General features: G+C 41.1%; 1 protein-coding gene across 3 annotated transcripts in view; it reads left to right on the top strand.

Moving 5' to 3' along the window:
- Positions 1–13272, top strand: part of TSPAN9 (tetraspanin 9) — a 187093-nt gene extending 173821 nt beyond the window's left edge. For all 3 annotated transcript variants that reach the window (XM_083825057.1, XM_083825058.1, XM_083825059.1), the window contains 6 exons: positions 2382–2573; positions 4171–4245; positions 6100–6201; positions 8047–8178; positions 8289–8372; positions 9167–13272. In XM_083825057.1, coding sequence (XP_083681183.1) covers positions 2382–2573; positions 4171–4245; positions 6100–6201; positions 8047–8178; positions 8289–8372; positions 9167–9238 — 657 coding nt within the window. In that variant the 3' untranslated portion in view covers positions 9239–13272. The remainder of the gene's footprint in view (positions 1–2381; positions 2574–4170; positions 4246–6099; positions 6202–8046; positions 8179–8288; positions 8373–9166) is intronic.
- The last annotated feature ends 2206 nt before the right edge of the window (positions 13273–15478 follow it).

Genomic DNA, 15478 nt, shown 5'->3' with positions numbered 1-15478 from the left:
TATAAACCTTAGCTTTCTTGTTGGCCATTAAGCGTACTTTCTGGAGAATATCCCTCATTCTAGCATCCAGAGTGGATAGTGTCAGCCCTCTTGTCTTCCTGGGACGATGGTAGCACCCTTAACTGTTCCAGCTGATCTGCAGGCACCAGATACATTTTCTCCACGTATTCTATCACTGCTTTACCAAAAGCCCTGTGATAAGTAGAAGAACAAAACTTGGAAAACTAATAAACCTACTTGTTTGCTTCACCAGACACTTCTTTCTTTTGAAGGACACATTTTTGATACTCAGGCTTTTAATCGACATATGGCCCTTTTTCAGTATGTGTATCTGGTGAGGTGTTAATGAACGTTCCCCTTCAAGGCATTCAGAGCAATTACAGAAATGGCCTTTATCAGGCCATCAGAAGCTGTGCAGATATTACTTTTCTCTGGAAAGGACTGTATCAACAGCTCCAGGAGTGACAGGTTACTCTTCAGACATAGGAGCATCACATTCCCAAGCCCATACCAATAGCAACACAAGGTGTTAGTCCAACTATTTTCTGTATATTACCAAATATTAGGTATATTTCTTTTTTCTATTTTTTCTTTACTTTTGTTTCCTCTTTTTTCTCTTTTGTCCTTCCTTTATTTTCTTTTTCTTTCTGTAACTCATGTAAGAAAACTGCAAAGGCAAAATCTGAGCCCCTCTGAGTAAATGAATGGAATTGCTGAGCTTTGAATCTTCCCTTTCCTCCTTTAACTCATTTGCTTAATAGAGTATCTTGTGGTCTCAACAGAGCAGTTAATGCATTGTAATATTTTGAAAAATCTCTTTATTTGTTTTTCCGGACAATCAAGTTAATATCTTACAAAACTTCAGTTAGTGTGCACTGAAACAAGATTAGGGACATCTGTGTATGGTGAGATAGAAAAAGTGAAAGGGAATTAATAAAATGACTTAAAATATTTTTGCTTCTTTCATCATCCAGGATTCATTTGTATCAGAGGGAAAGAGGTGGATCCAGTGAGAATAAATAGCTGTGAGACCATTTTCACAGTGATCACCTTGTATCAGAAATGAGACTGGTAGAGAATAAAGTGTCAGAGAAAGCTATTTTACTGCTAGAATTTTTGCAAGCTTGGGGTGGTATGGCTATATGCAATTCAGTCCCAAGACAGTGAAATTATTTGGGATATTTTTAAAGAGCATGAATGATAATTTGGTCTGGGACCTAAGGTCAAAGGATAAATTTTAGCATCAAGAGTACAGCTACTCAGTAGGTTGGTAAAGGAGGTACAAACAGAGAAGAAAGCACAAAAACTGAGGAGTTCCTCTGGAGAGAAGAAAAATAAAATGTGATGTATGCTAAGAGTATGTTGGCACTGTTTGGAAAGGGATGCCTCCTTGTGGAAGTTTTTAGGATCTTTCATCAACTCGCAAATCTTCCTGACTACTTACTCTCTTCTGTCATTGTAGATCATCCTGTTGGCATAGATGAGCCTTAGTGTTTAATATTGCCACCATCAACTGATTTTATTATATAATCTGAACTTTCAATGTAATTTTGGTATGGACAAATCTTACTTTGGGAAGTTAAATGTCTGTGAAATGGAGAACTTGCCTTAGCTTGCCCAGTGGATCTGTGAAATCAGCCATAGTGAGAACGTAGTCAGTGCAGACACTGGAGTACAACTGAATAATGCACTAACATTCATAGTGAAAAATCTCTAAAGGGAACTGTAATCACATTGTGTAGTTTGGCATGTTGACCCAATAACTACAGCAGTTTGAAAGGAGTTATTCCATGGTTGTCTTCAGCAGAACTTTAGAATTGCAGGAGTAAAGAGCAGTGTCAAACAGCAGGAAAGGTATAAGAACTAATCCTAAAACACAACCAGGCTACTGGGACTGGCCAATGGAAAGTTATGACAAATATTTATTGAAATGATGTTGATCATATTTATCTCCATGACTTCCTTGCCTGTCCTAGGATGAGGAACTATGGGGCTGGTACTCAGAGATTGTGGATGACTGCGCAAATATGTGTGATGAGGCATTCTTTCAAGTAATGTTTTTTCCTTCCTACAGAAAAATTGTATTGGGCTGTGTTGCTGGGAGATAAATTGTTAGCCCTGGCTTCGTGTGCTGAGTCTTTAAAAATAGGGTTCTGCCATCCAGTGGCTTTTGAACAGATTTATCAGTATAAGTTACATGACCAAGTCTAGGTAAAAACATTTAGTTTCATGTTGTTTCAGTACCAAGCCAGTGAGAGCATTATTGCAGAGCAGTTACCTGGGAAATTACTTGAGAAATTCCTTCCTTTTTGAGAGTGGGTGAAGGAGTCAGTGCCATTTATTTTAATGGTGAAATCTTTCTTTTGTTTATCTCTTTGCAGTTATGTGGCTGTGGGCTCCTGGGCGTGGGCATCTGGCTGTCAGTGTCACAAGGAAACTTCGCCACATTTTCTCCTAGCTTTCCATCTCTTTCAGCTGCCAACCTAGTCATTGCCTTTGGCACAGTCATCATGGTGACCGGCTTTCTGGGCTGCCTGGGTGCTATCAAGGAAAACAAGTGCCTACTTCTGAGTGTAAGACATCGATATTTCTTTTCACTAAGACCAGTTACTGTTGTTTTGCGATTATTTTCTTTAAAAACATTTTCACCGGTGCAAAATAGTCCTGTGGATCACTGTAACATATTCCTTAACCTTCAGTCTTCTGTATGATTACAATATGACATTCCACAGGTTTGGTCACAGTGATATTGGTGCATTAGCAAATGTAGCCTTGTTACTGTGTAAACTTATGTATTAGATAACAAAGCAAATTACTATCAGTTACCTCTGAATGGTTAAACATGAACTGTGGGTTCAACTGGATAGCCTTTCTGGAAATGTCTTTTAGAAGGATTGACTGGAAAATCTTAAGCACAGCTGTTTTTGGATGCCACTCACAGTTGCTCATGGCTATTTTCTACTTTGCCTTACTTTAGATAAGGCCTGTGTCAGAGGCTAGTGGAAAGCATATGACCTGAAGTCAGCATCTCTGCTTGGTATTACCAGTTTAAAAAAAAAAAAAAAAAAAAAGATCCTTGGCAGCCTTTGTCCAGCACAGAAACACAGAGTTTGGGGACCCCTCTCAGAAAACACACTGTGGGTCACTCCTCTTGCATAAATCCAGGGGGTTTCATCATGATCCTCTTCACCCTGAGGAGAAGGTGAGAGGAGTGCTTCCAAAGCAGACAGGTTCCAACTCAGTTGCAGTTTTCAATCAGAGGTGCTGTGACATTAAGGAGCATATAAGTTTTTCTTGTGTAAATATCTCCCTTTTATGGTATTGGGGAACAGCTGAGCAGTGTTCCCTAGACCACTTCAGAAAATTAAACTGGAGAAGAAATGTGCACTTGTTGCCTATCTGCTGCTTGTTTTTGTCATTCGGCTAGGAAAGGAAATAGAGAATAATAATGGTATCTATGTTGTTCATGCACATGAACTACAACACCAACAGAAACTTTTTGTTCTTCTTTTAAGAGTGTGTTTATATTCTTACAAGGCTCTGCAGAAGTCTTTTGATACAGATTACCATGAGTTACTGATTAGAGAGCTTGCTGCATCTCATACTCCCATCTCCCCCAGTGCCTATATAGGTATGCTGTGGCTATGTGTCATACCACTAGTACCTACAAGGCTGCTACTGGGCATGAAAATTAATTAGAAACTGCTGAAGCTCATCTCTCTCTGCCCCCTGCAGAGAGAGATTTGAACTACAGACAGTTGGAAAGAAGTGCTGAGTAATGAGCATACAAATAGGTAGTCAGATCTGTTCCCACCTAACAGGGAACCACTGCCATGCCATATCACATTGATCTCTGTGGCAATAGGCTTAGCATCTGTTTTGTAGATTGTATGAAGGAAAGAGACTGGGCTAAGTGCATTGCTGAAACAAGAAAACTGATAGTAGGGGAAAAAAAATTTAGAGACCACTACACAGTGAGTTTCCTCATTGATAGTGAGACCTACGGAAGCTTTAGTGACAATATAGTATTAATATGTCTGACCTGTTTGAAATCAAGCTTGCATATTTTTGGCAGTAGAGGAAAGGTTTGAAGGACAAGGCCAATAATATTCAGTTTCCAGCTCTCTATTTGGCAAGTGTGTATACACAGTCTCTTTTTCTTTGTTCTAGTTTTTCATCGTTTTGCTGATAATTCTCCTGGCAGAGCTGATATTACTCATTTTGTTCTTTGTTTATATGGACAAGGTAAGCAAATATGCCACAGATTAATTATCTGTACTAACAGGTAAACCAGGTTGCGTTTGCTTGTGTTAGATGAAGGTATGTGGGTTTTCCTTGCTCTTCACTTTGGTGAAGGTTTAACCTTGAGACCTTGGCTGTTTTCTGTAAGCTGCTTCTGGGGGAGGAAGGAAGTGATGAGAAGGGCAAACAGGAGAGAAGAACATACTGAGATTTGCAGTTTCCTCCCTGAAATAAAACCATGGTCCAGAGCCTGCTTTTTAGTCCTCTCCTAAAGCTAAGATACCCATGAATATAGCTGGTTTATGTCTCTGCAAAAAGCTGATAATCTCATGGACCTGGGTAGTGGAAGGTCTTGGTTTGGACCTGGTTATCCTCTTAGGACCAACCCTTCAACAGCACTGGAGGAGCAGGGAGCAAGGCCTGGGGTATTCTCAAGTGATTCCAGATGCCACCAACTGAATAACTTGACTGGGCTGTCCCAGAGAGTTTGACAAGGCTGGGGAGAGGATCAATAGACAGCTTTTCATAAAGCCCATTTGTAAGAAGTTAGCCTGCTATCTAGTAAAGATTAAGAGGAGCAGGTACAGCTCACTGGCTTGGCAGATAGATAAGAATGGAAAACCCTTGGGGAATCAGAGGGCTCTACTAAACACAGGACAGAGCCTTACGCTATGAGCATATCCAGACATTTTAAAACTGAGCTCTTACCAGATTGTATCTCTTCCCACGTTGTCATTATGATATCTGCCACTTCCAGGGAGTTGGGGTGAACTTCTTGAGGGTGGTGAGGTACTGGAACAGATTGCCCAGAGAAGTTGTGGATGCCCCATCTCTGGAACTATTTAAGGCCAGGTTGGATGGGGCTTTGAGCAACTTGCTCTAGTGGAAGGTGGCCCTGCCCATGGTAGGGGGGTTGGCACTAGTCAAAGATCCCTTCCAACCCGAACCATTTTATGGTTCTATGATTCTGTGATTCTGATTTTGAATGGGATGTGAAAGAGAGATGAAACAGATCTTTAAAAATAGTTGTACTTCATGCCGGGATCTATAGGTTAATCCTTTCTCTGTTGCCAGCTCACTGCTGAGTTGGCAAACTGAGCTGGCAAAACGGCAAGCTGGTTTTTAGCTTTTTTCCAGATCTTCATTGGATTTGGCTGTCAGAGCTAAGGTACATTCCTACCTGCATCTAGGATTTGACTGAAATTTATGAGAAATGGGACCCCTCAGATCTCTTGTTAAGCATTCCAACTTCCACCTCTGAAGCAAGAAGAACACTTTTGAAAATTTTAAATCCTGCAAGCCTGTCCCCACAAGCAGAACAATGATAATGCCCTTTTGCAATTGATTTTATATTGGCCATTGATTACAGACTGCCTGAACCTGTGCAAGGGACAACTAAGTTAAGTTTGAGAGATTGGGACTCTTGTTTTGTGATATTAGCAAATTAAAGTAGACCACAGGTTAGAGGCAGGAGAGGCTGCTGTGGGGTATTGCCAACATCTGTATGTTACAAAGTTAACATAAGTTCAGCATATTTCTGCTGATCCCTCTTCAGTTATTTTGGTTCAGATAATTATATGATGGATTCTAACTAGAGGGAAAGCTGTTTGGTCTCCATTCTCATGAAAATTAATCCAAGATTTTGCAATCTGAGGATCAGACTAGGCCTCGGAGGTGCTGAAAGTCTTTGCTGAAAGAGACCTTGTGAGAGTCTTGAAGCTAAGAGAGATCTTTTTTATCCATGTTAAGTTTGTGGTGAGAAAATGTAAGAGAGATGTGTTCTGTATTCAAGTCTGTACCATTTGGTCCTTTCCAATAAATAGCAGTGCATTGAATTTTTGTGTTTATATGATGTAGGTCAGTGAGAGCGCAAAGAAGGATTTGAAGGAAGGTATGAAGCTGTACAATTCAGAAAATAATGTTGGACTGAAAAATGCGTGGAATATCATTCAAGCAGAGGTAACACTTTTTCTCATTAGAAAAGAAATCGCAGTTTGGCCACAAAGGCTGCCACAGTCTGTTAAATGTAGCATCCATGCCCAGTCTAAAAGGTGGCTAATGCAGGCTGTCAGAGAGCATTCTGAAATGCATAATCGAAGTGTACTTTGTAAGGTGAAAGATACTCTCTGTCTGAGATTCTCTATTCCTCTCATTTAGAAGTACAATCTGAAACATGGAAAAGCAGCAAAAACTGCATAGGTTGAACTGCAGCTCTGACAGCTAGCATTTCACCACAATTCAGGACTTAAAAAACTAACACACCTTGAATATAGGACTGCTTTTTCTTCCCCCCCCCCCCCCCCCCCCCCCCTTTTTTTGAATGTCATTAAGTATTTGCTTTTAGAGATCATGGGGCACAAAGAACTTTAAAAACACAGAATTGCTGTGGCATCCTTTTTGAAAACATACAGTAGTAAGATCATGGAATAAATCCTCCTGGAAGCTACATCAAAACATATGGAAGACAAGGATGTGACTAGAGACAGCCAAAGTGGCTTCACCAAGGGCAAATCATGCCATCTAGTGGCTTTCTCTTGTGGAGTGACTGCATCAGTGGACAAGGGAAGAGCTACTAATATCATCTACCTGGACTTCTGTAAGGCCTTTGATACAGTCCCCAACAATATTCTTGCCACTGAATTGGAGGGCTATGGGTTTGATGAATGAGCAGTTAGATAGCTAAAGAATTAGCTGGAAGGCTGCATCCAAAGAGTTATATTCAATACAAGTGAAAACTAGTAATGAGCGATGTCCCTCAAGGGTCTGTGCTGGAAGCAATACTATTAAATATCTTCATCAGTGACATAGGGATTGGGATTGAGTGCACCCTCAGCAAGTCTGTGGATGACACCAAGCTGTGCAGTTAATATACTAGAGGGAAGGGGTGTTATCCAGTAGGACCGTGGCAGGCTTGAGGAGTGGTCCCATGTGGAACCTTTGAAGTTCAGTGGGGCCAAGTACAATCCCCAATATCATCACAGACTGAGTGATTAATTAATCACAGACAGGGTGATTAGAGAGCAGCCCAACAGAGAAGGACTTGGGGGTACTGGGGTTGAAAAATTGGGCACGAGCCAGTAATGTGCCCTTGCAGCCCAGAAAGTCAATAGTATCCTGGGCTGCATCAAAAGAAGTGTGGCCAGAAGGTTGAGGGATGTTATTCTTTCTCTGCTTTCATGAGACCCTACCAGGAGTACTGCACCCAGTTCTGGGGTCCCAGTACAAGACAGACATTGGCCTGTTAGAGCAGATCCCAAGGAAGGCCATGAAAATGATCAGTGCACTAGAGCACCTCTCCTATGAAGAAAGCTTGAGAGAGTTGGGGGGTGGGGGAGGAGGCGGGGTTGGCCTGGAGAAGAAAAGACATTGAGGAGACCTTATTGTGGCCTTCTAATATATAAAGTCGGCTTATCTGAATGACTGAAAAAGATTTTTACCAGGGTGTGTAGTGGCAGGACAAGAGGTAATAGTTTTAAACTGAAAGAAGGTAGATTTAGGTTGGATATAAGGAAGAAATTCTTTACTATCAGGGTAGTAAGAAACTTGAAGATGTTGCCCAGAGAAGTAGTGGATGCCCAATCTTTGGAAGTGTTCAAAGTCAGGTTAGATGGGGCTTTGAGCAACATGATCTAGTGGAAGATGTCCCTACCTATGGCAGGGAAGTTGGAATTAGATGATCTTTAAGGGTTCTTTCCAACCCAAACCATTCTATGGTTCTGTGATTCTAAGTAAAAGTTTGTGATAGTGTACATTTGACAAATTGTGTAGTGAAGTTCATTTATTAATCGTTTACTTTTCCCATAGATGAAATGCTGTGGTGTAAATGACTTTACGGATTGGTACCCAGTGCTGGGAGAAAACACTGTCCCAGACCGATGTTGTACAGAAAACTCCCAAGACTGTGGACGGAATTCTACTGAATTAGTGTGGAAAACGGTAAGGCTTACTTTGCTCGGGTCAAGTCTTAGGGAGGGGTGGAAGGTACAAAATAGAGGGAATGCACGTGAAAGAAATGTAACCTTGGGAATTCAATTTTCATCTTTCAGGGATGTTATGAGAGAGTTATGACTTGGTTTGATGAGAATAAGCATGTCCTTGGTTCGATTGGGATGTGCATCCTTATAATGCAGGTAATGCTGGTATGATGTATGTCAACATAACTTTGATTTGCTGTCAGCATTCTTGTTTCTGCTGTGTGAAAAGCAGTTCTTTGAGTTTGGGTTTGGCTGTATTTTCAAAAATATCAGATTTGTTTTATGAGCTCATTTGATGCCATCTCCTTGGAAAGAAAGCAAGTCAGTAGTCAGTTCCTCAAAGGAAACATGCTACAGTGAGGTTTCACTTATCTGCATTTTCGCTTCAGAGCACTGCTTTAGAGTTACCAGGTTTAGATGTTTGCTACCTTGTCTCTTAAGGAACTGTTATTTTTTAAATTTTACGGGGAAGTTCTGTCTGGAAATTGCCAAAACAAGTTAAATCATGGCTGCTGAAGTGAGTAGGTTAACGTGCTTAAAAAAGAAAATGCAGAAGTATCATAATCTGCTATAGTTTTGGGGCTCCTGCATAACAGCTATAGTTTTGGGACAAAATGTCAGAATCTGATGGTTAAGTCACAGGTATCTGGCTAATCAAGCACAAACTTTTGGGCAAAAAGGAAGAGTGACTTGCATGCATTGTTTCAGAAAAATTTTTGCATGTGACAAGGAGCCCTGAGAACTTTTTGCCTTCATCTGTGCTTTGACATGTCTTAAGACATTGCTGTGTGCCTGAACAATATACATCCTGGTTTACTGATCAGTGTTGAAGCTTGAGAAAGCTGACTAGTGTAGAATGTCTTTAAAAACTACATTTGGACCGTGAACACGGGTAGTTCAGTTTTGGTAGCCTTCCTGTACTGAAGCCTTCATTGTTTGCTTTCCTTCAGATTCTTGGCATGGCCTTCTCCATGACACTCTTCCAGCAGATTCACAGGACTGGCAAAAAATATGATGCCTAAAGCCTCTGAGACATTATCACATCAACCCTTCTGTCTGATCATAAAAATGAACAAAAGGAATGACCACAAAGAGTATCGGCCGAGCCCCGCTAAGAGAATCCGTCCCACTGACCGATCTACTTTGTTGTTACTTGTATAGTTATTATCACAGCTTGTTATTTGACTCATGTTTCTGTCTGTTTCACATTTGCCATTTATTTGCCAAAGAAAGGGGAAAGATCCCCAAACAAATGGATTTTCTACACAAAATCATAGATCTGTTCTAAGAATGTTTCCTTAATTTAAGAAAATGTTTCACTCTACTAATCTGTGCTATATGTGCAAAAATGATGTGTGTTCAACTCTAAGGGAGAAATCTTCAAAGTCTTCCATTAAGTTTTTAACCCTCATGTCCAATTCACTGTAAGACTCGGAAAAGCCACTCTAACAGAGAGTCCTAAGAATTGGAGCTGCTTTGCTTTGCAGCTTCTTGTACCAGATGGTGTATAGTTTTTTATTATGATAATGATGATGATGACTATTACGATGAATATAGCTTAGAATTTAGTTGCCTGATTTATAGCTTCTTACTGTTTTTGTTTTTACACATTTATTGTACATTAGTTTAGGAACCACTGTGCAATCTCCAGAGGACATGTTTTTCAAAGTTGGCAGTTGGTGGAGGCAAATAAAGACATAACTTTTCTCAAGTCTGTGGGGAGCTCGCTAGTCCTGTGAGCCTAAATTTCAATGTCTTTATCCACCCAAAGCAATCTTTGGCTCTGTAATTGATTGCCCTCAGTGGCTTGCTTTGATGTCACGCTACTTTGAAAGCTAAAAATACTGACTAAGCAAGTGAATGCTCCCTGGCACGAAGGAGAAAGATTGCAGTCTGACCTGCTGGCCAGTTGGCAGCAGCCTTCACAAATTGTATTGTGTATTGAAACCGTCTGTTTCAAAACGTTTGCCCAAGGCATAGCGTTCTACTGGATATTAGAAAGGGGGATGGCAATTTGATTGCAGTATTGTCATGTCATGTCCTTCATTGAAGGGGTTCCCTCAGGTACAGCTGTCTCCCTGAGCTGAACAGGGTGTCTCTGGATAGCAAGGAACATGAGTTTGATTAAAGATGATCAGATGATACAGGAAAGGGGCGGTTTCCAAAACAGCAGTCAGAGACAGTATGCATTGTCACATTGTCACACCTTCAGCACAGAATTGGTTCACACTGGGACATTGCCAATTCCATCCAACAGGGTGTGGTTTGGAGTTCACTGCAATGCATATTTTTACCAACATTTTCTGGCTAGAAAAATCAAATGTATATTTTTCTAGTTTGAGCTCTGCTTTATTGCAGGCCAACCCCATTTACACTTTGTTCCAGTTTTTTGCACATGTTTTTCCTCAGTTTTACAGTTTTGTGAAGGAAGAAGGAAAGGATCAGCTATTGGAAGATGCTGTGATTTAACTCCAGTCAGGGCTCAACTTAGGTCTGAAAGGAATATTGATTTTTTTATTAGCAGCAGTTAGAAGGGACCTTAATAGGTTATTTCATCCAATGTCACTCTCGAAAGGGGACTGTGACCTATGTGAGGTGGGTATGACTGTGACTTTATTGGACTGAGTCTCAGAAACTGTTGAGGATGGAGCTTTTTTGCCCCTCTGGTACCCCTTTCAGAGCCGTGCTTTATCAAACTCTGATAAATACATTTCTCCTAATGTCCAGTCTGAATATTTATACTTTAAACTCTTAAAATATATTAGTTTCATTGTATCAATCAGCCAGTCTTCTCATGGTGGGCTGAAATAACTGTTGGGCCACTTCCTGTCTGGGAGGTATTAGTCCCCTGTTTATCTTCCCAGTAGGTCCTGCTTACATCTGTAAGTATGGCAGCAATAGCATTTTTTGTGGACAATGTGACACTTTTTAGACTTCATATGAGATTGGTATGACAGGAAGGAGTGTGAATGTGTGGGATACGGAGACAAATTTGGGTGTTGCAGTGATGAAGGAGGCTACTGTTCTTAGAGCCTGGTTCTTGCCCACATGAGCATTACGCCCAAAGTTTCACAGGGCTCTTGTTTCCCCCTAAAGCAGACAATACCACATGGGCTCAGCTGTTTAATTTGGATTGCCTTCGAAAGTCCGGGAAGGAGCAGAGGAAAAGCACAGAAACAGAATCCAGTTTTACTTCCATTTCTAATGAAAATTGGGACCAGGAGCATCTGAGCCCCGCTGGAGATGGATGTTCCACATGGAAGAAGGGGCTCTGATTCCCAGTGTACGTGCTGCTACATGTAAGACTGTATACAAAGTTGCTAAAATGTGTTCCCATTTTTGCAAGAAAAGACAGGACAATTTTCATCTGATGGCTATACTGCACTCTCCTTTTGAGCAGAGGTACTTTGTTTTCTCTAGCAAAAAAAGTGCTTTTTTTTCTCTAGTTTTCTCTGGGGTTCAAAAAGAGCAGTGTACATCACATATGTCCTTTTTGGTCACACAGTGGTACCTACCACAACTTAAATTTCAATCTGCATTCAGTTTTTATACAAAAAAAAATAAAAAATAAAATATATTAGTGAAAGTAGTAGGAAAGTAAAAAAATGTTTATGAGTAACTCTTGAGAAGAAATGTGTAGTTGCAAACTCAGCTATTTTGCCTTTCATCCAAACTTATTTTTGTAGAATGCTTCATTCCATTTCATGATCTGATAGTGGCATAGATCCTGAAATCTTTTTTTAATGACTACTTTTGGCATTCTAGGCACAGTATTAAGTGAGGTAGTTACACAAGCTTCATGTATTCATTTCCATGAAGCCACCCTACAGGAAGGTAGTCAAGAGCAGGGCTGATTTGTGTCTCTAGCTGACTCATTGATGTGGGAGGAGATGACAGATATCCTGAAAGGAGAAGAAAAGTAATGCCACTTTCCAGGCAACAAAAACAGCCTTGGAAAGCATGAGGCTGTATCCATTAGTTTGTCAGAGAAGGCACTGACTTTCCTGTAACTGGTCAAAGGGAGCTTTGTCTCATGTATTGTATGCACTTTTTTATGCTTGTGCTGGTGGGTGGCTGTCTATGTGTTTTCCCCAAACAACATTCTGGTTATTTAGCTACAAGTTTTTCGCATGTTTTTAAATAAAAACTGATACTGGGTAAAAATATCTTTAGTATACACAAATATTGATTTGTATAAGTGCATACCTCTCTGTATCTATAATTCATGAAAGCACAGTTCATGTGTGAAAGTACTGTTTCTCTGAGTGTTTCTTTAGATTGTAGTGTACCTGCTGTCTCACTGTGCTTCATGTTTGGAAGCTGCATCAGCACTTAAGCAGAGACATATTGGGAGAACTGCTTAAAGAGCCTCTCCTTGAAAGCTGTGGAAGTGAATTCTGTTCCCTCTTGGGTACCAAGGCTTTTAGTTATGGGAAGCCCAGGTGGAAGGCATTCAAAAAACCACACTCTCTGCCCATAGTGAAGTAACATGTGAGATGATAAAAACAATTGTATAAATATCTCAGAGATTACAGGAGATGACTTGTGTATGTGATTCATTGAGTTCTTGGACTATGGTCAAGTTAGGCCAGCTCTCTTATCCTGTATCCCCCTGTGTCCCTCCCCCACACTTCCATTAATACATGAACTACAAACTCACACACAGGAAGGGTGCAAGCAGAGTAAAGCAGAACTGATCTTCATGGTCTTTCTTGGGCAATGTGTTGGTCAGGCATAGAAAAGGCAAGAAAGGAAAGTGTGTTTTCCCAGCAGATGGTTCTTGGGAGCAGCATAGAATAGGACACACATAATTCTGGTATAACTTCCTTCCATAGAGCTAAACAGCTTCATCCTGTATCTCATGTGGGAAACCTGGAGATATTTGCCTAAAGGCTAGCCATCTGTTGTGCAGTAGATAGCAGACACTAAGAAACAACATGCCATTCCCCTCAGGTAATGTTTGCACCTGTATTTCTTCTATGCAATACCTACTTTTGCCTTTATATGAAAGATTTTTACTAGGATGATATCAAAATAAAGGATATTTTAAAAGGTGCCTCTTGAAGCTCATTTCTCTCCCACCCCCAAAAAACACTAAAATTAAAAGGGTACCAAAAAAAAAATCCGAAAGATGACTCACAAAGATCCATCCCAACATAAATTTTTCTGTGATTCTATAGTAGGTGCTTGAACGGGTGGGTTAACAGTGAGGCATTCAGGCAGGGGCTTAGAAGGAAGAAAGAAAGGACAGATAGAAGTTTGGGTGACTGGATGGATAGTCACTGAGATAAAGGGTTGGAGCTGGACAGTATGTGCATTGAAGTGGAGATGTAGGGGGTCACGAGAGGGCTAGATTTTGAAGCCACATAGGAACAGAGAGGGAGTGAATGGTTTAGAGCATCTGTATGTTAAGTGAATGGAAGATAGTAGAATAGAAGCTAGTAGAATGGAAGCTTTGAGAGAAAAAATGATTGTGTCTTGCAATTCAAGGATTGGAAGGGAGCCAGAGCTTCCAGCTCTAGTCTTCTTCCACTCAACTTACATGCTAGACTTCATAGTTGGCTAGAGTTGGGGAAAATATGTGAGGTGAAAGGGAGGGTTGAGAACCCTGGAGCTGGAAAGTATATGCAGTCCGAATGAGAGGATTAAAACTGGATGGAGAAAGAGGAAGTTGTATGGAATCCATGTGTGCTGAGAGGAGGAGAAATGGACTTTCAAGTAGAAAAGGCTCTGTATGTGGAGAGTGTGAGACCAGGAGAAAGTGGGCGTGTGTCTAGGACAGAGACAAGGCTGGCATTGGAGGGTATATGCTCAGAGGGAAAGAGAGATAAAAGGTACAAAATAGTGTAAGATAAGAGGAAGAAGACTAATAAAGCAAGAGGATATCTGTGTTGAGGGCAGCTCTATCCCTTCAGAGACAACAGTCTGCAGAGAAAGACTCTCTTTGCAGCTTTCACTTGGTTTTAGCAGCCCCTTCCCAACTCCACTCCAGCCATCCTGTGCTTTCTCTTTCTGTCAACCCTAACCAGAATCCAAACTGGCCCACAGTCCAAAGACCCCATACCTTGAATAGACTCAAGAGCTCTTCATAGATGAGTTCCAATTATAGTCTGTATCATCTTGTACAGTCCCTTGCTAGCCCCACTGCACATGTAGCACTCCATATTCTCTTAAACCTTAAGTGCCTTAGGGGCCAGGGACCCCTCTCTCCAAATCCTGTCTTTCTTCATTAGCAGGCCTTTTTCAGTCCCACTCTAACTATAGCTTTGTGCTTTCCTCTTTCTGTCAACACTAACCTGTAGGCTCTAGTAAGACCCCAATTGTGCCAGAAACTCGGTTTCCCTCCGAGTATTTTTATTTGTAGCTATTGCTTTTCTTTTGGCAGTCCTGTTTGAGTCACTATTGCGGTCTTCTTTGTCTGACTTTCAATTCTAACCTAACTCCATGGATTCCATAATCATCAGAAAAGATTTCCTTTGCAGCCCTGACTTTCCTTTGACAGGTTACTGCAACTTCAATGCTGTACTTGCAGATAACTCAACCATAACCCAAACCTTATGCTGACCCAGAGATCAAGGACCAGGTTGGATGGGGCTTTGAGCAACCTGATTTAGTGGGAGGTGTCCCTGCCCATGGCAAAGGGGTTGGAACTAGATGTTGCATGATAAAAGTTCATGATAATGATGCAAGTCTGAGGCTAAACTAGACCTCAGTCAATCAATAGGTCAGGGTTAGAATGAAGTCCAGTGATTGCCAGGCTTGTTCGTATTGATAAGACAGGGCTAAGGTCAAGCCAGGAAGTCAGTCCACAAGTTGATGTCAAGAGGTTTCATTTCCTGCTCATTGGAATGGACCACTCTTGAGCTTGGAGAAGGTGATACCTGAATATTGACCAGCTTTACTGGACCACTCCTCAGATCCATATCCCATGAGATTCCTCCAAAGATATCCCTGAACAGGTAAAAATTTACTCTCCTGAAGTCCAGGGTTATGATTTTGCTTTTTGCCTTGCAGTACCCTGTCAGGATCCTGGAGTCCTCCATCTCGTGATCATTACAGACTTTAATCTTCAAACTCCCTTCCTTTTTGATGAGTATGAGGCTCAGTAGAGCACATCTCCTTATTGGTTCCTCTATCATTTGGGCAGAGCTCCATGCACTCCAGCTGCTCTCTCACCCAGGCAACTCCTGGTTTTCTTGTCCTGTCCTTCCTAAAGAGCCTGTATCCTTCCCTTGCAATGGTCCAGTCATATGAGCTATCCC

Source organism: Anser anser, assembly GCF_964211835.1.
Source record: "Anser anser genome assembly, chromosome: 1".
NCBI lineage: Eukaryota > Metazoa > Chordata > Aves > Anseriformes > Anatidae > Anser > Anser anser.
Note: the sequence above shows the minus strand (reverse complement) of the source record. Positions and strands in the feature narration are given on the sequence as shown.